Source organism: Triticum urartu, chromosome 3 (genome assembly GCF_003073215.2).
Source record: "Triticum urartu cultivar G1812 chromosome 3, Tu2.1, whole genome shotgun sequence".
Lineage (NCBI taxonomy): Eukaryota > Viridiplantae > Streptophyta > Magnoliopsida > Poales > Poaceae > Triticum > Triticum urartu.
In genome coordinates, this window is record NC_053024.1 from 695,852,785 (window position 1) to 695,874,063 (window position 21,279).

The 21,279-nt window shown below is 42.6% G+C and overlaps 2 protein-coding genes across 6 annotated transcripts; one reads left to right on the forward strand and one right to left on the reverse strand.

The window, feature by feature from the left end:
* The first annotated feature begins 33 nt into the window (after positions 1-33).
* LOC125545966 (disease resistance protein RGA2-like) lies at positions 34-18,332 on the forward strand. Of its 5 annotated transcripts, none has more exons than XM_048710033.1 (6): positions 34-1,215; positions 4,780-5,426; positions 12,662-13,834; positions 14,556-17,127; positions 17,568-17,687; positions 17,769-18,332. In XM_048710033.1, exons 2-5 carry the CDS (start codon positions 5,121-5,123, stop codon positions 17,636-17,638), a joined length of 4,122 nt encoding a protein of 1,373 aa, XP_048565990.1. In that variant the 5' UTR covers positions 34-1,215; positions 4,780-5,120; the 3' UTR covers positions 17,639-17,687; positions 17,769-18,332. The 5 variants fall into 5 exon arrangements, with proteins under 5 accessions (XP_048565990.1, XP_048565991.1, XP_048565993.1 ...); XM_048710034.1 differs by having other exon boundaries at positions 4,780-4,933; positions 5,094-5,426; positions 17,568-18,332; XM_048710036.1 differs by having other exon boundaries at positions 34-254; positions 554-1,215; positions 17,568-18,332.
* On the reverse strand, positions 7,378-12,105 carry LOC125545967. The gene is made up of 2 exons (XM_048710038.1): positions 9,579-12,105; positions 7,378-9,252 (listed from the first exon to the last, which is right to left on the reverse strand). The coding sequence occupies exons 1-2, from the start codon at positions 10,726-10,728 to the stop codon at positions 9,209-9,211; spliced, it is 1,194 nt and encodes a 397-aa protein (XP_048565995.1). The 5' UTR covers positions 10,729-12,105; the 3' UTR covers positions 7,378-9,208.
* Positions 18,333-21,279: the final 2,947 nt, after the last annotated feature.

Sequence of the window (21,279 nt, forward strand, 5' to 3'; positions counted from 1 at the left end):
ACCTCAATGAAAAAGAAAGAGAGAGTAAAAAAAACAGAAAAGGCTGTGTTCCTATCCAAATCTGCCGCTCCGCTGCGCACCAGCACTTATTTCTCCCGAAGGGAGTGAGCCGGCGGATGCACCCAGGCGGGGATTGCTGCGGCCGGTGTGCGGGACCTGGGACCGTGGCCCCAGCTGGGGACCAATTGTGCAGCGGCGCCGGCGGTGTGCGGCATATGGTTGCCGGAGCAGATGGCGCGGAGTCCGTGGATGAGGTATTCGCCCGAACCCCTCTCACCTTCGTCTTCCGGCTTGATTGGGATTTGGATTGGTAGCCCCGAAGTGACAGAATTTCGATCAATCAATCTCTGTTTCATGCAAATTGGGCCCGTGATTTGGTCTCAAATCAATTTGGGGTCAGTTGGAGGTGCACTACCACCGGCATTTCTCGAAGCAATTCCACCACCAACACATGGCTAAACTCTTTCCATTGTAAACTGTCATTTTTCTTTTCAGGAAATTCCTGTATGTTCAGTATTTGCACTGTTTAACTACAATGTTCTCTTTTTTGAAGGACAGAGACTTGGGAGAGCTACACCGAATGGTGTATCATTTCTTTGCAGTTTTGTTTTCCCTTTACAGAGCGGCCATCACAAGACCATGCTACAATCCAGCGGTAGCTCAACTTTGTTCCTTGCTCAAAGGCTGAGACTTGCCAGCCACAGCACTCCAAGCACCTGTGCTATAATGTCTTAAGATTTATTCTTAGAGCTGAACCACACTACACTCCGAGTATCAGTGCAAAAGGTTTCAACCTAAGAAATGGGGTGGTACATATTTGCAAACTGGATAGCCCCTGGTCCACCCACAGGCATTCTGCACACAAAAACAATAATATCATTGTCGGAGGGAGCAACGAGAGCTTGCTGCTAACAAAGGCGGAGGTCAGGGGGATGATTGCAAATGCTGCAAGGGAAACATCTTGCCAGCAAGCTTGGCGATTTTGTGAACGAGGAGATCGCTCTGCTGTAGGGGTTCCAGGATGAAGTGGAAGGCTTGGAGGAGAAAATCAAAGATTTGAAGGCCATAATGCATGATGCAGATGATAGGTTACGCCATGGAGAAAGAGATGGAGAAGTGGTGCTGGATCACTAAATTCAACTCCGTCGCCTACAAGGTTCAGGATGTACTGGACGAGTTGGCGCCAATGAGCTCATCAAGAAGACCCAATCAAAGGTACTCACACGTAATTCTCTGTGCTCTTTGACATTTCATTTTAGTTTCAGATTAACTCACAAATGCATCGCATCCCAATATTTCGGTATAACTTTGTATCATTTGGTTTGTATATTTCTCTTTAGCTACTTTGAACTCTGTTTATTAATAAGGGCAAGAGTAATAATGAGCACTACCCAATTCCGTTTATTATAAGCAAGAGTAATAATGAGCACTACCCAATGTCGCCACTCCCACAACCCTGTTATCTTTTTGCTGCCTTCATAAAGTACACACGGCTCCCTGTTTTTAATTCCCATAGTGGTCGCTAACACATTCCCTGTGATCTGCAAGTCGTTGAGTTCGTTTATTCATAATTTCAAACTAAGCGTACATAGGAATTTAGCAGGCAAACACAAGATTCAAATTTTAAAAGTAGTGAAAGAACAAAATCTTGAATTCGTAACATCAAAGTTTCTTCAATATTGAAGTATCAATATAACTCAATATTTGAAATCCGTGAAAAGATTGTTTTCAGAATTTAGTCTTCCTACTTTGGTATTTAAGAATTCAAAGTTTGAAAATCAACTTTTCTGAAGGTTTAATCGTTTGAATGTTTAAATTTGAAATTGGGAATCACCAATAATTTCTTGTTTAATTTTTCCCTTTGAATGTCAGCTCAACCATATTTAGCTAGTGAGAGAAAATGTTGTCGGAGTCCTTAATGTCACTCTCTCCTTGGACGATCAATGTTGTCGGATGCTCAATAATTTGAACAACTTTACCTATAATGTCACCTTGGACAATGTGTCAACGTGGCTGCTTTCGCCTTAATGCCGGCTGGTGAACAGGCAACTGAATACCAACTGGACAATTCTTCATGTTCAGATCCCTGACAAGTGCTTGCATGCTCAGTCACGATCAGAGTGGAGGTACTGGAAAGAAGTCTAAAACCTACCAGCCAGATTAGCCCCTGAGGTCTAAAACCGGGTATTTCACCTCCTGGTCTTTCCCAAAACCATGTGAATCAACCCCTAACCATGATTAGAGTGGTTTTGACTGGCGGGTTTGGTGATGTGGCACGGTGCACCTCGCTCCTGAACTCCACCCAGCTGCACCTGACCTCCTACCTCACCCAGCCTCGTATATCCTCGGTTGCACAAACTTAGCCTTTTTTTTGCCATGTATTGCCCAACATCAGCACGTAGCCTCCCTTGTCCATTCTTCCAACTCTGTGAGCTTCCCACTGTGCACACCAAGACGCTAGAGTCAAAAGGCATCCCCTCAATCAGGCGGAGCATGCTGTCCAACCTGCAGCTCCGACCTAGCTTGTCAACCACTTGCGCGTAGTTGCGGCGGCAGTGACGGAGTTAGATTTTTCAAAATGGGCGTACAGAGTTTAAAATTTTATGAAATTCTTAACTACTTTGAATTTATATATATTTTATCTACCTACTTTACGCCTTCCTATCAAAATTAATGGCTGTACATATGTACACCCATGTCCTCTTGTAGCTGCCGATCCTCATTTATCTAAAGAACACCGAGGAGTGTTGACTCGTCTGGCGCGCCGTTGCCGGAGATATAAAGTTGAACTCCTCCAGCGCAATGACCACATCAGCGAGTTCCGGGATGTCATGTCACAGTGATCCGTGACGTCAAACACCATCCTTGTGGGGGCGATATTCCCGCCGTCGTCCTCCCTTGCCACCAGGCTGACGAAATAACCTATGAATTCACCAGCTTCCAAGTGAGTCATGCATGTTCGGCGTCCCTGCTAGGTTCGAGGCCAGTCCCGCCATTGTGATCAAGATGTGCTTCAAGAATCGAGATGGAAGGCCCCAACATCATCTACCTCATTGCCCAACTCGGCCAGTCAACGGCCCGAACATGCCAGAGCCACCGCAGGGTGAGCTCAAGGAGAGATTGCTAGAGTGGCTTTCGTAAGCGGGCAGCGTCGTCATGTTTGCCATCCTCGGGAACGAGACATTCCTCCCGGCCACCTGCATAACTTGCATAAGGGCACAGACGTCGAGGCGGAGCTCGAGAAGTGCATGCCGCTGGGGTTTGAGAAGAGGACGAAACAGAGAGATGGAGTGGGTACAAAAGTAGCACATCCTGCGAAACAGAAGCATGGGGTGCTTCGTGGACATACTTTTTTTTTTTAAACTCATCACAGTCTTTATTTAACCCTCCCACTCAGGGATCTCGTGTGAGACAATATGCAAAATGAAATCTGGGGGCACATACAGCCACACCTTACATAATTTATTTGACACTGCTTCTCTAGCTAGAGAATGAGCCGCAGTATTGGCCTCACGACGCGCCCAAGAGACTTTCCAACTTACCCTAGCAGCCAGCACTTGCTTGACGTCCTCCACGATCGGCCCCAACGGTGAAAGATCCTTCTCCGTATTTTGAAGTTTGCATACGATCTCTTTGCAGTCCATCTCGATGTGGATCCTAGCAATATTCAGGTCATTCGCAAGCTGGGCTGCTCTTTTGCATGCGAGGAGCTCTACCCTCGCTGGGTCACTCCCCGGTGGGATGACATGGCACGCTCCGCCCAAGTAAGCACCTTCATGGTTTCTAAAAATCATCCCGGCTCCCCCACTGTCACTCCCCTTCGACGTAGCGCCATCGACATTAACTTTCACCCAGCCTTCCTCCGGGGGCTGCCACCTTTCCTTCACCGCCTGCTGGGTCTGCTTGCTTGTACGACCATGGATGCCCTGCCACTCGCCCATGAGATGAAACACCCTTCGCGCAATCTTCTCTGCTTCTTCAATTCGCTTGCCGTCCCGTGCATTATTTCTTGCAAGCCAGAGCGCTTCGTGGACATACTAAAGTACCCCTCTTATCAGAGATAGGCGCATCTAATGCTCCCTCGGACGCCCAGGTTTTTTCTAGTAATTACAAGCACTCGTAAAAACGAGTTTGATTCCGCGTGATGATCAGGTACGTAACTCCCTCGTGGTGCTCGTGGCTGAAGGCTGTGCTCGCTGGGGCGAACTCCAGAGCAGTGATTCAATGCCGGTTCACTCGCTCGCTGGGGCAAACTCCAGAGCGGTGATTCCGTGTGGCCGGCCGGATTCGTCGTTGACGGGTGGCCACACGGATTGCACAACTTAACCACACTGAGGGCTCGGGAAAACACACCTTTACAAAATTTTGACGGCAAACATCATAGCTACCATATTTTTTTGTGAGTAAACAACAAATCGGTAGTTTAGAGCATGTTGATGATGTTTTAGACAAAAGGGAAAGAGAGGAGAGGGACGAAGAAAGCGTTAACTCACGCACGCGTTTTTTTGCCAGGTGGCTCGTGACGAGTGGACCCACTTGTTGGATCTTTCACTAAAATGCCGTAATCCGCCGATCAGTGGTTTAAGCAAAAAAGTATACATAGAGGTGGTGGTTTTTGCCAAAAGACTTAAAGTCATGTTTCGTGCAATTAATTCAATAAAAAACATAAAACAAAGTTCTTCTACATGGATCTGTGCATAGCGCTATATATGTTCTGGACAGTCATTGCCACACGATTATCTCACAGGTTTCATTTCTTTACACTTTTTCCCTTTACAGCGAGGCCCATCACGCACCATGTCACAAGCCATCGAGTGCTCAACTTTATTCCTTTCCTCAAAGGCTGAGTCTTACACGTTGCAACACTCTAGGAATCTGTGCGGTTTGACTTTGGGGTTTATTCTAAGAGGAGCTTAACCACAATACACTCAAGGTATCAACGCAAAAGCTTCACTCTCAGAAACGAAGTGGTATATATTTGCAAACTGAATCACCCCGAGAACATCTACAAAGTCCGTACAGAGCATGAACAGTTTGCCTTTAGGACTGCTCTCTGCTGCGCTCTCTCAAACACAACGATATTCTCGTTGCAGAAAGCAACAAGGGCTTTGTGTGAGGCCATGGCCGAGGCTGGGGCGATGATTGCGAGTGCCGTGGGGAATCGAGTCGCCATCAAGCTCGGCGAACTCGTCAATGACGAGATCGCTCTGTTGTGGGGCTTCCGAGACGAAGTGGAAGGTCTGGAGGAGAAGATGAAAGATCTGGAGGCTGTGATGCGTGATGCCGACAATAAGCTGCGCCGAGGAGAAGAAGATGGAGAAGCAGTTGGGCGGTGGCTCACTAAATTTAAGTCCGTCGCCTATGACGTTGAGGACGTGCTGGACGATTTGGATGCCAACGAGCTCGTCGGGAAAACCCAATCGAAGGTACTTCTCTGCCCTCGTATACATCTCGTTTTAGATTAAAGATTAACTTCTTGACATATATCTCATCCTACAATTTCGAATTAACTTTGTATCATTTTGTTTGAATGTTTTCCTCTAGCTACAATGATTTTCATTTATTAATATGGACCGGTAACAAGGGAAATACCTCTTGCTTCTTGGGTGCCACCGCACCTGATATGGGAAAAATAATTTAGTAATTACGAAAAATTCGTAATTTTGTAACTCTTTTTGTAACAAAAGTGACCTTCTGTTGTATTTGTATAAAAAGTTCTGCATATGAAAAACTCCCGTCGGCTTCAAGGAAAATAAATAAATTCGAGGACAAAAATTGTGTCAAATTTCCGCCTCCACAGTAACGAGCACTATCCAATGGCACCGCACGACTGTTTTCTTCTCTTAGCTTTCACCAAGTGCACCATGCCTCCAGCTCAAAAAAAAAAAGCACACCATGCCTATGTGTCTTTCTTGCCACCTCGTTCGTCATTACCTCTCGCCCAGTGTGTCTCCAACTCATTGCGCACAACCACAAACACAGACTGCACCACTACGTGTTGTTGATTTGGGAGATTGGGGCAGAGCAAGGTCAGGAACGAGAGAGAGAGAGAAGAGGATTTTTCTGGAAAACTCTGTTTCTTTCATCTCTCCAGTCTAGGTATATACATGCCTATCTTACATTCCAACCCTTCTACAACTTAACTATTACATCTCAGTACTGCCAACACTCCCCCTCGAGATGGGGCAAATATATCTATGAGCCCCATCTTGTTACATAATTTTTCAAACACTGCTACATTGACCCCTTTTGTTAATACATCGGCAAGCTGGTCTACAGTTTTGACAAACCCAACCTGAAGTGTCCCCTCATCTAGTTTTTCTTTGATAAAGTGTCTATCAATTCCCACATGCTTTGTTCTATCATGGTGAACAGGATTGTTTATCAAGTTGATAGTGGCCTGACTATCACAATATAGTCGAAGAGGTGCAGCTTCATATAACCTGAGTTCAGCTAGCAAGAATTTAAGCCACATTAACTCACATAAACCTGAGGCCATTGCCCTAAACTCTGCTTCTGCTGTAGACCGTGCCACTACGCTCTGTTTTTTACTCCTCCAACTAACCAGATTACCACCTAGAAACATACAGTAGCCTGAAGTGGACCTTCTATCGTCCAAGCACCCCGCCCAATCAGCATCGTGTAGCCTTCTATCTTCAGATGTCCATGGTTTGAGAACAAGATGCCTTTCCCAGGACAACCTTTAAGATACCGCAGAATCCTATTTGCTGCATTTAAATGACCAGACCTAGGGTCATGCATATATCTGCTCACTATGCTAACTGCATATGCAATGTCTGGCCTTGTGTGTGACAAATAGATTAGGCGCCCAACTAATCGTTGGTATCCTCCCTTATCTACAGGATCACCAAAGTCTGCTACAATCCTATGATTTTGTTCAATTGGTGTATTAGCTGGTTTGCACTCGAGCATTCCAGTTTCAGCAAGCAAGTCAAGAACATATTTTCGCTGTGACAGATAAATACCTTTGGCCCCATAAGCAATTTCAATTCCGAGAAAGTAATGCAAATACCCCAGGTCTTTAACATCAAATGATCTTGCTAAAGTCTTCTTTAGTCACCTTATCTCTTCATCATCATTTCCTGTAATCACAATATCATCAACATAGACAGCGAGTATAGTAATCTTATTATTAAGGTGCCTAAAGAAAAGAGTGTGGTCTGCATTGCTCTGTCGATATCCTAGGGAACACATCTCCTTGCGTAACCTTCCAAACCATGCTCTTGGTGACTGTTTGAGGCCATAAAGGGATTTCTTCAGTTTACACACTTTACCTTCTGTCTCATCACTATTAAACCCTGGAGGAATTTCCATATAAACCTCTTCCTGCAAGTCTCCATGGAGGAATTTAATATCCATTTGAAATAATTTCCACCTGTGGTTTGCAGCTATTGATATCATTGTTCTGATGGTATTCATTTTTGCTACTGGAGCAAATGTTTCATCATAATCCACCCCATAAGTCTGGCTATATCCTTTCGCCACTAACCTGGCCTTGTATCTCTCTACCTTCCCCTCAGGTGTTTGCTTCACAGTGAACACCCACTTGCAGCCCACAATTTTCTTTCCCGCTGGAATTGTGGTAAGAACCCAAGTATTGTTTTTATCAAGTGCTCGCATTTCTTCCAACATTGCTGCTCTCCACCTCGAATCTTTCTTCGCCTCTTGCCAATCACGAGGTACAGGAACTGTGGAGTCTAAAGCAGCTATAAATGATCTATACTTAGAACCCACCAACGAGTATGAAACATGGTTAGAGACAATATATTGGGACAATTTTGAGGGTAACTTCCCAACAGCATTGCGAGTTTTCTTTCTAAGGGCAATTGGAACATCTAGATCGTCATATGAAGAGGATGTACCATCATGTGAAGCTGAAGGGTGTGAAGCTGAGTCATGTGGGTCAGCCTGTCCTTGGGCTTCATGATCATGTCCCGAAGGGATGATTTCTTCCTCTCGAGCATGCTTCTCCTCGGTCTGATGCCTTCGTGTGTACACTTGAGGATGTTGTTCTTCATTTGGTTTTGGCCACCGTGAATCTCTCTGTAGTGTATCTTGTGGCCCCTCCTGTCTCTGTATTTGCTCGATTTCCGATGTGTTAGTGTCTTCAGCCGGTATCACTCCAATTATCACCTCTTGATATGCTCCATTATTGTCTTTCTCCTCCCTCTCTCCCCCTGCCGCACATTCTGCGTCAGAGATGTCATTAGAGAACAAATCAGGGAATACATCAGTTAAATCAGTTGGTTCCCCATAAAATGGTTCATGCTCTCTAAACACCACATCCATACTCACAAACATCCTCCTTTCAGATGGACACCAGCATTTATAACCCTTCTGCTTACCAGAATAGCCAACAAATATGCACTTTAATGCCTTAGGATCAAGCTTACTAACTGAAGGTCTATAGTCCTTTACAAAACATGTACACCCAAATACCTTTGGGGGAACCACATATGTAGTTTTCCCTGTGAGACACTCAATTGGCGTCTTGTAGTCAAGTACCCTGGATGGCATCCTATTCATCAAATATGCTGCAGTCATCACTGCTTCACTCTACAAAAATTTAGGAACATTCATAGCAAACAGTATACACCTTGCAATTTCTAGAAGGTGCCTATTTTTCCTCTCTGCTAGGCCATTCTGTTCAGACGTCCCAGGACAAGTGGTTTGATGTATAATTCCATAATTCGATAGATAACCATCAAATTCAATATTCGCATACTCGGTACCATTATCAGTACGAAGTGTCTTCACACATGCATTATACTGAGTTCTAATTAAATTATGGAAGTCTTTAAAGCATTCGAACACATCACTTTTGTTTCGCAAAACATAGACCCAAGTCATTCTAGTGCAACAATCAATAAATGTGACGAAGTAGCGATATCCATTTAAAGATACCACTCCACTAGGACCCCACACATCAGAATGAATAGTTTGTAGGGGTACATTACTTCTATTATCGGACGACAAGTAAGAACTTCTAGTTTGCTTTCCAAACTGACATGCATCACATACCAATTTCTCCTTGCTGACCTAGTACAAACTAGGATATAACTGACCCAACATGGCAAAAGATAGATGTCCCAACCGGCGGTGTTGAAGTAGAAGTTCTTCTAGTGCAGAGGTAGGTACAGTAGCAGCCACCATAGGGGGGATATTACTGTCTAAGTAATATAGTCCATCACGCATGCTCCCCATCCCAATCTTTCTTCCAGTCCCAAGTTCCTGGAACATACACCACGTGGGAAAGAATATAGCAACACAATTCAGTTCCTTAGTGATGCAACTTATTGACAAAAGATTAATTGGAAATGCAGGAACATGCAATACATCAGAAAGAGACATATTTGGGCTGCACTTGACCATTCCGGACCCGACAACCACTTGAGTAGAACCATCAGCTAATTTTACAGTTCCCTTCTGCTGATCAGAAACATAATTATAGAGCTCCCTATTGGAGCCAGTCATATGTCTAGAGGCACCAGAGTCAATTAACCATTGTGCAATTGCTGCAAAATTATCACCACAACCTACGGTATAAGAGAGGTTACCAGAGAAGTTTGCTGATGAAGATGGTGCATGTGCCTCTGAAGACCGTCCGTCTCCAAGACTCAAATTCTTGAAAAATTGATGCCACTTCTCTAACTCATCTGCAGTCATCTCAACGACAGTGCATGTGTTCGCCCTTCCTGATGGATACACACCTCTTCCACGGCCACCACCGCGTGCATTAGAAAAACGACCACGACCTCTACCACGCCAATCCTGGCCTCTACCACGGCCTCCCCCAGTCAACTGTGGACATGCTACCTTTAGGTGTCCCGGTTGGCCACACTCAAAGCACTTTTTTTCATGAGGGCTTATTTCAACTCTCTGCTCCGTAGCGAGAAATGCTGAGCGTTTTTGTGACACGCCCTGTCCAACTGAACCCACTGCCTCCAGTTTCAACCGCGTTTCTTCACTTACAATTGCAGAAATTGCATGCTCAAGACTTGGCAGCTTCCCACTTCCATAAAGCGCTGCTCTTCGATTCTCAAACCTGGGATGAAGGCCATTTAAGAAGTGCCTCACACGTCTCCTCTCAGTCCACTTATTATATTCCTCAGCACACTTACCACATTCCATCTCAACAGGATCGTAGTAGTCAAGGTCACTCCACAATCTTTTTAGTTCCGACACATACTCCACAACAGTCCTTTCTCCTTGGCTCAGCTCCTGCAATTCCTTCTGAATCTTACATGCTAACATCTCATTTCCCACTCCTGAATATGTTCCCTTCAGGAGCCTCCAAATTTCCGAGGCATCCTTAATCCTCTCCACTTGTTTTGCAATTTGAGATGAGACTGAGCTCAACAGCCACGCCCTAACCAGTGCATTGGTCATCCTCCATTTTTGGCCTTCTTTTGAACCTCCTTCCTCAGGTTTCTCTACTGTCCCAAGAATGTACCCTTCCAATTTGCTTGAAACTAAGATGGTTTCAGCATGCTCAGCCCAGCTGACATAGCTCTCTGGACCCTCTAACTTTACATGTGGCATCTGCAGAGGGTGTATTTCTTCCTTCATCTCAACATCTGATTTTGAGCGGGTGGCTTGTTTGCTGATTGCTTCCAATAGAGCACTATACTTTTCGTCCATTGCCTGCAATACAGCAGCAAGCTCACCAGCAGTAACTGCCGCTGGAGCACTACCATTGCCAGCCATACCTGCAACAAGTCCTCCAAGCCCTCACCTTGAACTTTGATTTGAATCTGTCCCCAATCTTGTCTCCGCCCAGGGCCACCACCTACACCACTCAAGGTTGCTGCCGGGCACCCTGCTCCACCACAGCCACCGCCGGCCGCCCTGCTTGCCGCAGCCAACCAGTCCCGATCTGGCTCTCCACCACAGCAAATCCGGCCCCAACACCTCCACCGCAGCCTTCCAGCAGCCCCCCGCTATCAATCCGCGAGACTCCTGCACAGATCCTCGTCATGCTCTGATACCATGTTGTTGATTTGGGAGATTGGGGCAGAGCAAGGTCAGGAACAAGAGAGAGAAGAGGATTTTTCTGGAAAACTCTGTTTCTTTCATCTCTCCAGTCTAGGTATATACATGCCTATCTTACATTCCAACCTTTCTACAACTTAACTATTACATCTCAGTACTGCCAACACTACGTATCATCTTATCACTGGCGCCCGTAGGTCTTGGCATTCAGTTACCGAACCAGGCCATAACCAGATGGCCGGTTAGTCTGGTTTGTGGTTATAGGTATGGTTGTTAAACTAATATAACCACCAAAGGATCAGTAACATTGGTTAGAAACCGTAGAAAACCTGTGCACAATTTGTAAATTGGTCCTTGCTCAATGCCTCAATGCACGCTCATGCTGGCTGCCTAGCCTGCTGGTGCCTACTGGAGACTAGTATAGTTGTATTGAACTGTGAAATTGATGTTAGTTACTCAATTTTTCGCATGTTGATTTGTCGCTTATAATTGTGTGATGTGTAGTTGGATGAGTCATACTAAAATTCATGTCAACTTTGGTTAGTGTGGTATTTACCGATACCGAAATATTTTCATATTTACTGAAACCAAACCATATGCTTGTTCCATACCGTATTTACCATTGTAGCAAAACTATATTTACCAAATAACTGAATTAACTGAATGCCAAAGGCTACCGACAGTTCACCAGAAACGGATGTGATAACTCTCATCACCGACGGGTATTGTGGAAATTTGCATCAATGACGGCTTTTTTAATACCCGTCTGTGATAACTAGACGTCACTGACAGAATTTTCCGAAATACATATCACTGATGGTTTTTAAGTACCCATCTATGATAATATCGTAGACCAACTTAATAAGCAAATGTCGATGATTCATTTGGCCCAAAAGTTCGCAAAAGCCCACTATCCTACACACCAGCCATATATAAGCAAAACCTATGCACCAGCACCCCGCCCCCTTTTTCTCCACCCGCACCCTGATGTCCAACAAGTGTGGTGTTGTTGTAGCTTCTTCAAATCAGAGGTTCTAACCCACAAGGAATCTTGAGGTAGTAAAGATCCATCCTGTAACTTGAAATTCTGAATATTAATATTGAAGTACCAGTAATTTGATATTCAAAATTTACAAAAAATATCAATTTCATAGTCTAATTAAAATCCCTCTTTTGAAAAAATTAATTTTTAAAATTAATAGTTTGAAAATAAACTTTTCAAAACTTTTTGTCCTCTAATTTTTAATAACTGAAATAGTAAATCACTTACATCTTGTGTTTTTAAAATTAGCTTTCTTTGTTTTTTGGCTCACGCATGTTGAGAGGCAGAAAAATAACATTTCTAATCAATTCAATGTTGCATTGACTGGTTGCTATGTTCACACACAACGCTCACCCTAAATACCATGGTCTGCATATTGGCATGTATTCCGTATTTACCCAAAGTAAGGAAACTTACACGTTCCCATAAGGTGGTTGATAGAGATTTGAGTCACAGGTGAGGATGGGGGCCAAAAATCCCCTTTCTGTCGTTTTTCTTGTTAACTTCCTAGAGATGAATGCAATACATTTTGTTGTGTGAATTGTAAGTATGAAACTTGGTATGAAAAAACAATGAATGATTGGTTGCTTCATGTTTTTTCTACAGATCAAGTTATTCTTTTCCCGGAATAATCAACTCCTCCAACGGATGACCATGGCCCACCATATGAAGAGCGTGAGGGAGAAAGTAGACAAAATTGAAAAGGAGGGCCACCGGGTACTCAATCTTGTGGGTCATGAAAACCGGAGGGCCACTAGGCCACTGGCAGAAGGGAGCAGAAACAAAGAAACTTTTGCAGCCAGCATGAAAACTGGAATAGTGGGTAGGGAAGCCGACATGGAGAAAATAATCAGTGTGCTGTTGAGAAGTGAAGCAAATGAGGATATCTCTGTCGTTCCAATTGTTGGGCTTGGTGGTATAGGGAAGTCAACATTGGCAGAATCAATTTTGGCAGATAAGAGGGTCAATGTCTTCGACGTCCAAGTCTGGGTTCATGTGTCTAAGCATTTTGATTTGCACCAAATTGGCAGTGCCATCCTGAAAAGAATAAATAGCAGTATCAATCTTGATAATTGTACTTTGCAGTTTCTACATGATAGTTTGAGAAATGAACTTGCTACCAAAAGATACTTGATTGTTCTGGATGATCTCTGGGAAGAAGATGGAAATAAACTGGAAGAGTTGAAGCGGATGTTACAATATGGCTGCAAGGGTAGCAGGATTATAGTTACCACCCGTAACCAAAGTATAGTGGCAAAAATGAGCACCGGTATTTTGGCAAATCGGAGGGTAATTCTCCCCGTGCCAGAGTCTTACCAAATCAAGTTGGATATTTTATCAACTGATAACTGCTGGGATGTAATGAAACAAAGGGTATTTGAGCCTGATGATGACCAAAGTGGCTTGGAAGATATTGGAAGGCAAATTGCAGCAAAGTGTGGGGGATTACCACTTGTGGCGAATGCTCTTGGGGAAGTGATGTCCGAGTTAAGGACAATCAAGGCATGGGAAGATATTAGAGATACAAAAATTAAGTTGGGTTCAAGAGACCAAAAGGACACATTAGAATGCCTCATGCTGAGCTATTACTACATGAAGCTGGAATTCAAAATGTGCTTCACATATATGGTGGCCTTCCCTAATGGCTTCATTGTGGACAGTGATCGTCTAATCCAACAGTGGGTCGCTCTTGGATACATTCGTGCTGAGGATGATGGTGAAAGGTGTATCAACTACCTTCTCGGGATGTCTTTTCTTCAGATTTCATGGTCATCCTCAGTAAGTACTAAACTCTCTCTCTCTCTCTCTCTCTGTGTGTGTGTGTGTGTGTGTGCCCACTATAAATGAAATAAACATAACTATATGTGACAGTAATATGCACTCCATGGCTAGGAATCGGCTTTGCATGGATTATACCCTATTCCAGCTGAAGTTTTTTCCTTGCATTTTACATTTCATTCGAGATATGTAATTGAAATTTTGTTAGCGACATTCTAAATCTCGAATTTCATGTTATAAAAACTACTTTCCACTTGGCCAATTTGATTATACTTCTATTTATTTGAGCTTTATTCGCATTTACAGGAGTTAGTATTTTCCACCAGCAAAATTTATACTAATAGATGGACAACCTGGACCTAGGAATTAATTGTGCATATTATATTGATTGGAGTAGACATAACTGTTTTGTCTTCTCTTTACTCGGTTGTACTATTTTTCATTCTAAGAAAAAAGTTCAAAGGGTCTTGTATCATCAATTGGTAGGAGTACTAAGAATGCTTGATATTTTTTATAATGCTGTTAAAATTAACTTATGTGCTAATGATGTCAATGCTACCATCTTAATAATATACTACCGTGGAAAATTAGTATATCTATGACAGTCAATAAAATATTAAACCCCAATCAATTGGCCGTCACTTTGTAACTCTACCTAATATTTTCTATTGATTGTACATTTTATCCTACAACACTATTTTGATAGTAGTTACCTCTGCAGGTTAGTCCAGGCTCAATGCATGCCAAAGCTCCTCGGGAGCTCACCATGCATGATTTGGTGCATGATCTTGCATCAATAATTGCTGCAGATGAATTTCTTGTTCTGGATGCTAGTTCTCCTGAACCAAGGACTTGGAACAGAGCTCGCTATTGCCGACATGCACAACTGATCAACTACCAGAATCAATCCATGGTTTTTAGAGATTTGCCTGCTAAAGTTAGATCCCTTCATTGTAGGGATTCAAAAAAACAGCAACTTCCTCGAACGGCATTTTCTCGATCCAAGCACATACGTGTCTTGGACTTAAATGGGCCTTCAGTTAGAGGGCAATCTACTCCAAGCAACTTCGAGCTAAGTAACGTAGTGCTGCCATCTTCCATTCATCAATCGAAGCTACTTAGGTACCTCGATGCCACGTCCTTGCCAATTACATCCCTTCCAAAGTATTTCCACACACTTCAATACATGCAAACTCTAATTTTATCCAAATGCTCACTGGAAACCTTGCCTGGCAATATCTCTAGCCTACACAAACTTTGTTATTTGGACCTATCTGGTAATATCAGCCTTAATAAGCTACCTGTGTCCTTGGGGAAGCTCACTAAACTTTCTTTCCTCAACTTACTGGGGTGTTCCATGCTCCAGGGATTGCCTGAATCCATTTGTGAGCTGACATGCTTACGACACCTCGACATGTCAGAATGCAATGCCATTCAAAATCTCCCTGATAAATTTGGTAGCCTTCCAAAACTCATATTCCTAAACTTGTCAGGTTGTTCCAAGCTGACCAAACTACCTGACAATGTTAGACTTGAGTCTTTAGAGCATCTAAACCTATCAAATTGTCATGAACTAGAAAACCTGCCAAAAGATTTTGGAAACCTCCAAAAGCTTGTGTTCTTGAACCTTTCTGATTGCTACAAGGTTTCGGTGCTCCCAGAATCATTTTGCCAGCTTATTCATTTGAAAGACCTAGATCTTTCAGACTGCCATGGCCTTAGTGAACTCCCTGGATGCTTTGGTAACCTTTCTGAGCTTGGCACTTTGAACCTAACAAGTTGTAGTAAGCTGCAACTACTGCCTGTGTCATTCTGCAAGTTGATAAAGTTGAGGCATCTCAATCTGTCATACTGTATGAGGCTCCAACAGCTCCCATCCTCATTAGGCGACCTTGAGCTTCAATCATTGGACATCTCTTCTGCTTCATCTCTCCGTGTCTTGCCGGATAGCATCAGTAACATCACTAGTCTCACTCAACTTGAGGTCACGTCAGCACGACCTCGAGTGTTTGACAAGGTTCAAAACATTAAAAGGGATCGAAATTTGGGGTTAGCTGTTCATACTGTACACCAGATAGAAAATAAAGGATTTAGCAGTATAGTGGAGCTTGCACAATTGAGTTGTCGTGAGTTGCATGTTGTACAGCTTCAGAATGTTAGGAATCCAGAAGATGCAGGGAGAACCAAGCTGCGTGATAAATCGGATCTTCGCTGTCTAATGCTTGGCTGGGGGAACCAAGGAGAGGAGGATAGATCTGTGCTGGAGAAGCTCGTACCTCCTCGAACTCTTGAACAATTTATGCTAAATGGGTATATGAGCAAGGACTTCCCTGACTGGATGTCTCAAATCTCCTCTTACCTCCCTTGTATCACCTACCTCAGGCTTTCTGATTTAGGAACATGTGATACTCTTCCTCCATTTGGGCAGCTGCCAAATTTAAGAAGTCTATTTATGCAGAACATTCCCAACATCAGAAAAATTGGCAGGGAATTCTATCGTGAGGACAAAATGTGTACGAAATTAAGAAGGATACAGTTGAAGTCAATGGGGAATTTGGTGGAATGGTGGACAACAAGGTCAGGTGAAGAAAATGAAGAGTTTTTAATCCCAAATTTGCATAGAGTGGATTTAATAGACTGCCCAAAATTGAAGTTTCTGCCATATCCCCCAAGATGTATGTTGTGGTTCTTAAAAAACAGTGATGAGGTATTGCCACAAGGCGGATTTGGGAGCATTTCCTCTTCCACTCTTCCTTTTTCTCTCACAATACTAAGCTGCAATTTTTCGCAAGACAAGTGGAATAGTCTTCATCACCTGCCCACCCTTGAGATATTTGAAGTTCAGTCCTGCAGCGGCCTGAGGGCCTTGCCGGAGGCCATTCGATCCTTCACCTCTCTAAGAGTACTGTATTTGTGGTCATTGAAGGACCTGCAGTTGCTGCCAGAATGGTTTGGGCACCTTACTTGTCTAGAAAAAATTAGCATCCGAGATTGTCCAGTAGTAACATATTTGCCAGAAAGCATGAAGAATCTTACCACTCTCAGAGAACTATGGCTTCAGGAGTGCAAAGGCCTGGAGATATTGCCGGAATGGCTGGGACAGCTCATTTCCCTGCAAGAATTTAACATCAACTGTTGCCCCAAGCTGACAACTTTGCCTAAAAGCATAAGGAACCTTACCGCCTTGAAGGAACTCTACATTTGGGACTGTCCAAGTCTGGTTGAGAGGTGCAAAGGGGAGGATGCCGATATGATTTCTCATATCCGGGAAGTCACATTACACAAAACTAGAGGTATGAAACTCCCAAAGGCTCAGCAGTTCTACGCTTGTCTTTGTTACTTATGGTTTCGTTCGCGCATGCTTTTTGCAATATTGTTTGGTGTATCTTCCTATGTCATTTGTGAGCTCTGTGGCCTTATATGAGTTATGCTCTACCATCATGTAGATTACTTATTAATTACTCCCTCCGTAAAGAAATATAAGAGCATTTATATCGCTATTTCAGTGATCTAAATGCTCTTATATTTCTTTAGAGGGAATAGACGGATACTCTATAATATGGATCATTGCATTTTTGTTGTACGTATCTATAACTAGTGGTTTTCCGTTTGTTCTTTTTCCTGCACAAGGCTGTGAGTTTTAGTTGATGCGTTGATTCGGAAGGGTAACTGAAGGAAATAATAGATTGAAATGTTTGCTGATCTGTTGTACAAAACTCTTGGTCTTATGCAGAGGAAGAAGAGCTGGGGTCGACTCCTGAAGATGCGGGAGAGGAAGTGAAGCGCCGTATACTGGTCGATTAGCTCTAGCTGCTGCCTTCTGATCCTTCCACATGTTTAGCAGGAGAAATGTGTAATGCTCTTCTCGCTGTTGTTGGTTGTGACATGTCAATTTTTACGGGTGCCAGTAAAGCCTGATGGTGGTCTATTCCAGGCAATCGGGAGCTCTGTACAGAACCTGGAGTCTGCAGTATAAAACTGGGGCTCTTCCACTGGGCGAGGTCTGCTTGCCAAAGCCGTGTGAATAGATTGATCTGGAGCAGAGCCTTGACTCTCTACCACATCAGTGACGGGGCAGGGTGTTGTCGAGATCCACCACCTGCGAGCTCCAGTTCTCATGCAAGTCTGCTGCCTCAACGCCTTCCATTGCCGATTCAGTGTTTTGCTCGACAATGAGTTTCTGCTGTGGATTCTGTGTATTGGAACTCAGCTCTGTTGATTGGTGGCCCGTACATTTGGGCAAGCTTTTGCGTTACTTTCCCTTGGATTCATTAGAGCATAGGTCCCTCAGCAGCTAAGAAGCAGGATGGTATTCTTCTTGTGTTAAAATCGTCTGCAGAGTTTTCCTTTTTTTTTTGGCAATGTTATTTTACTTCTGGAAGTTATATTGTGGTGTGGGTGGTTGTAATAAAGCCTTCCTTTGGCAAAAGGCATATGTTCAGTTCATTGTGAACGGTTGGCCGATGCCACTGACTGGAAAGAAAGGGATTAAGGCTTATGAAGATGACTAGTAATCAATTGTACAGCCGTGGTAAAATTTCTGACTGGAACACAGCTGGTTAGAATGGTCTGATGCAGTGATTTACTCCCTCCGTATAGAAATATAAGAGCGTTTAGATCAGTAAAATACTCCCTCCGTCCCAAAATTCTTGTCTTAGATTAGTCTAGATACGGATGTATCTAATACTAAAACATGACTTGATACATTCGTATTTAGACAAATCTAAAACAAGAATTTTGAGACGGAGGGTAGTAACCTAAACGCTCTTATATTTCTTTACAGAGGGAATACATGCTAACAATAAATGGGAGAGGATCATAGGAGCATAGTGAAAACAAAATTTATAGACGAAAAGATAAATCCAATTTGGAGATAAGTTTTTCCCAAATACTAGCAAACAGACTAAGATCAACTAACCATTCTTTTAAGGGCCCCTATGATCAAGAGATGACAGTAATTTTTGAAATTTATAGATGGAACATGTTGGATCAGTGAAGATTCTGATTGACTGGATCTGTACAAAATCTCTTGTAAAGCATGTTTACCTTTTCATCAACTAGCAAAGTTGCCCGCTCTTTGCGCGGGCTAGTATTTAACAAAGTTAAGTTGAAGAGGTACATATTTGTTGGTTCTTTCGGCTTGTCGTGAAACGGTGGTTTTTACGATTTAAGAGGTAGCCCTTTCATGTTTCAGGTAATATCTTGCGCCCATATCGCTGTCTAATTCTACAGCCCTGTGTCAATGTGCCGCTCGCAGCGAGTCCTAGGCACGCTCGCCTGCAGGGAGCCGATACTGGTCCAGCCCAGTAAGCATGTGCCACACCATGCTGATGTAACCCGTATTTTTTCGTCTTTTCATTACATTTTTTCTTCACATTTTTCTTTTCATTTTTTCTATAATTTTTTTATTTTAAAATATTTCAAAGTATTTTTAGTATACATACTACAAAAAACACTATAGATAAAATTTGGAAAAAATGTTAATCATTCATTTTAAAAATGCTAAACGTGTGCACAGAAAGTGTTTGTGACACATAAAAAAGTAATACGTTTTGAAAACAAATGTACATTACATTTAAAAAAATGTTTACACAACGTAATTATTTTGTGCATTTCAAAAAATGTTTATGTATTAAAAAATTGTACATTAAATCTTAAAAATTGTTCATGAGCTTGAAAATTTTATTTGCGAAATTTTAATAAATATTTGTAAAATGTATAAAAGTTCCGTATAGTTCGAAAATAATTGATTTTACCATACGAAAAATCTTCTTGCGTGTATTTGAAAATTTTGAACATGTATTCAGAAAAAATGTTAAGAATGTACTTTCAAATAAAACTTAATCATATATTTGTAAAATTTTAAACATGTATAAAAATGTACAACATTTATGAAAAAAAAGTAGACATCAACACTTATATTTTATAAAAATGTTAATCATGTATTTTAAAAAGTGAAACATACATAAAAAAGTTTTTGATGTCTAAAAATGTATATTACATACAAAAATGGTAGGCCTGTTTTTTCAAATAAAAAAATCAAAGAAAATCAGAGAAAGAAACAAAAAAAAGAGAAAGAAACCAAGAAAACAAATGGAAAAAGGAAGCAAAAAGAAAAAGGAAAAAGAACCGAAGAAAAACAAAGGAAAAAATTTAAGGAAACCGTGCAAAATGGTGGAAACCGAAAGAGTCGATCTATAGAAACAGGCTGGCCGAGTAGAGCTCCCACCAGAGGCAAGACGCAGCTCCGCCTCACAGCGGGCGATATATAGAGTCCTGATGTACGTTCTCGAACCCGTGGGATTTCTTTATGAAAGAAAAAGTTAGCATGTACTTTTTGAAATAAAAAGTTGCAGCATGAAAGATTATATGTATAAGTTAGGCTAATAACACGTATGTGCACTGTACTTTTTTTCTCAGGCCAAGTACATTGTAACCTGTACCTAGGGTTTTTCTTTGCTAATTCACAGTTGACACTACAGGAAAAAAACTTTAAAGCCGTATACCCAATACACTCAGCTTATATTGATATGAACACGGTTTATATATAAGCCGAGTAAAACTCCCGGCTTATATGACACGGTTTACACTCCATCGGCTTATAAGGTATAAGCCGAGTGCCCTCACAAAAACACTCGGTTTACATTTAAGCCGTGTGTTTATACAAGGCTCTCGGCTTACTAAAGTAACATGACGGCAGCCGAGAGATAACAGCCACGTGTCACCGTCTCTATAAACCGAGTACCTACTGGAGCCACACGGTTTATATATAAACCGAGTGCTGGCGAGCGCTACACGTTTTATCTCTAAACCAAGTGCCGAAATGAGGAGCACAGTTTATATATAAACCGAGTGCCTGCTTAGGCCACACGGTTTTTATATAAACCGAGTGCCGAAATGAGCCACACGGTTTTTATGTAAACCGAGTGCCAACTCCTGCTATACTCGACTTATAGTCCAGCCGCTGTTATATAAAATTGCATATAAGCCGTGTGCTGGCACCTGGAGCACTCGGCTTACACATCTCCCGTGGCATAATATGCCTATAAGCCATGTGCTGGCACCTGGAGCACTCGGCTTACACATCTCCCGTGGCATAATATGCCTATAAGCCGGGTGCCATGTCCCTGGGACACTCGGTTTATAGGCCAAATGTCCAACAAGCTACACGTCCAGCAATATATTGATCCAGCGACAACATGGCTTATATATCCAGCAAGCTAAACGTCCAACAATATATAGACCCAACAAGTATATTACAATGAAGGTTCACAACAACAATATATTACAACTTGACAACCATTACAAATTGACCATGAGGTCAAAGTCCATACAGGTACATATCCAACAAGGTTCACAACAACATGCGTGCATATCCAACAAGGTTCACAAACAACATACGTGCATATCCAACAAGGTTCACAAACAAAATCATGAGTTCCAAG

What these genes read in the sequence shown, in the direction of transcription:
- LOC125545966 (XM_048710033.1), top strand. Translation starts at nt 5,121, where the DNA reads ATGGCCGAGGCTGGGGCGATGATTGCGAGTGCCGTGGGGAATCGAGTC. An exon ending in TCGGGAAAACCCAATCGAAG is followed by an intron (nt 5,427 to 12,661) that starts GTACTTCTCTGC and finishes TTTTTTCTACAG; the next exon opens with ATCAAGTTATTCTTTTCCCG. An exon ending in CACATTACACAAAACTAGAG is followed by an intron (nt 17,128 to 17,567) that starts GTATGAAACTCC and finishes GGTCTTATGCAG; the next exon opens with AGGAAGAAGAGCTGGGGTCG.
- LOC125545967 (XM_048710038.1), bottom strand. Translation starts at nt 10,728, where the DNA reads ATGGCTGGCAATGGTAGTGCTCCAGCGGCAGTTACTGCTGGTGAGCTT. An exon ending in TTCATCAGCAAACTTCTCTG is followed by an intron (nt 9,253 to 9,578) that starts GTAACCTCTCTT and finishes TGTATGTTCCAG; the next exon opens with GAACTTGGGACTGGAAGAAA.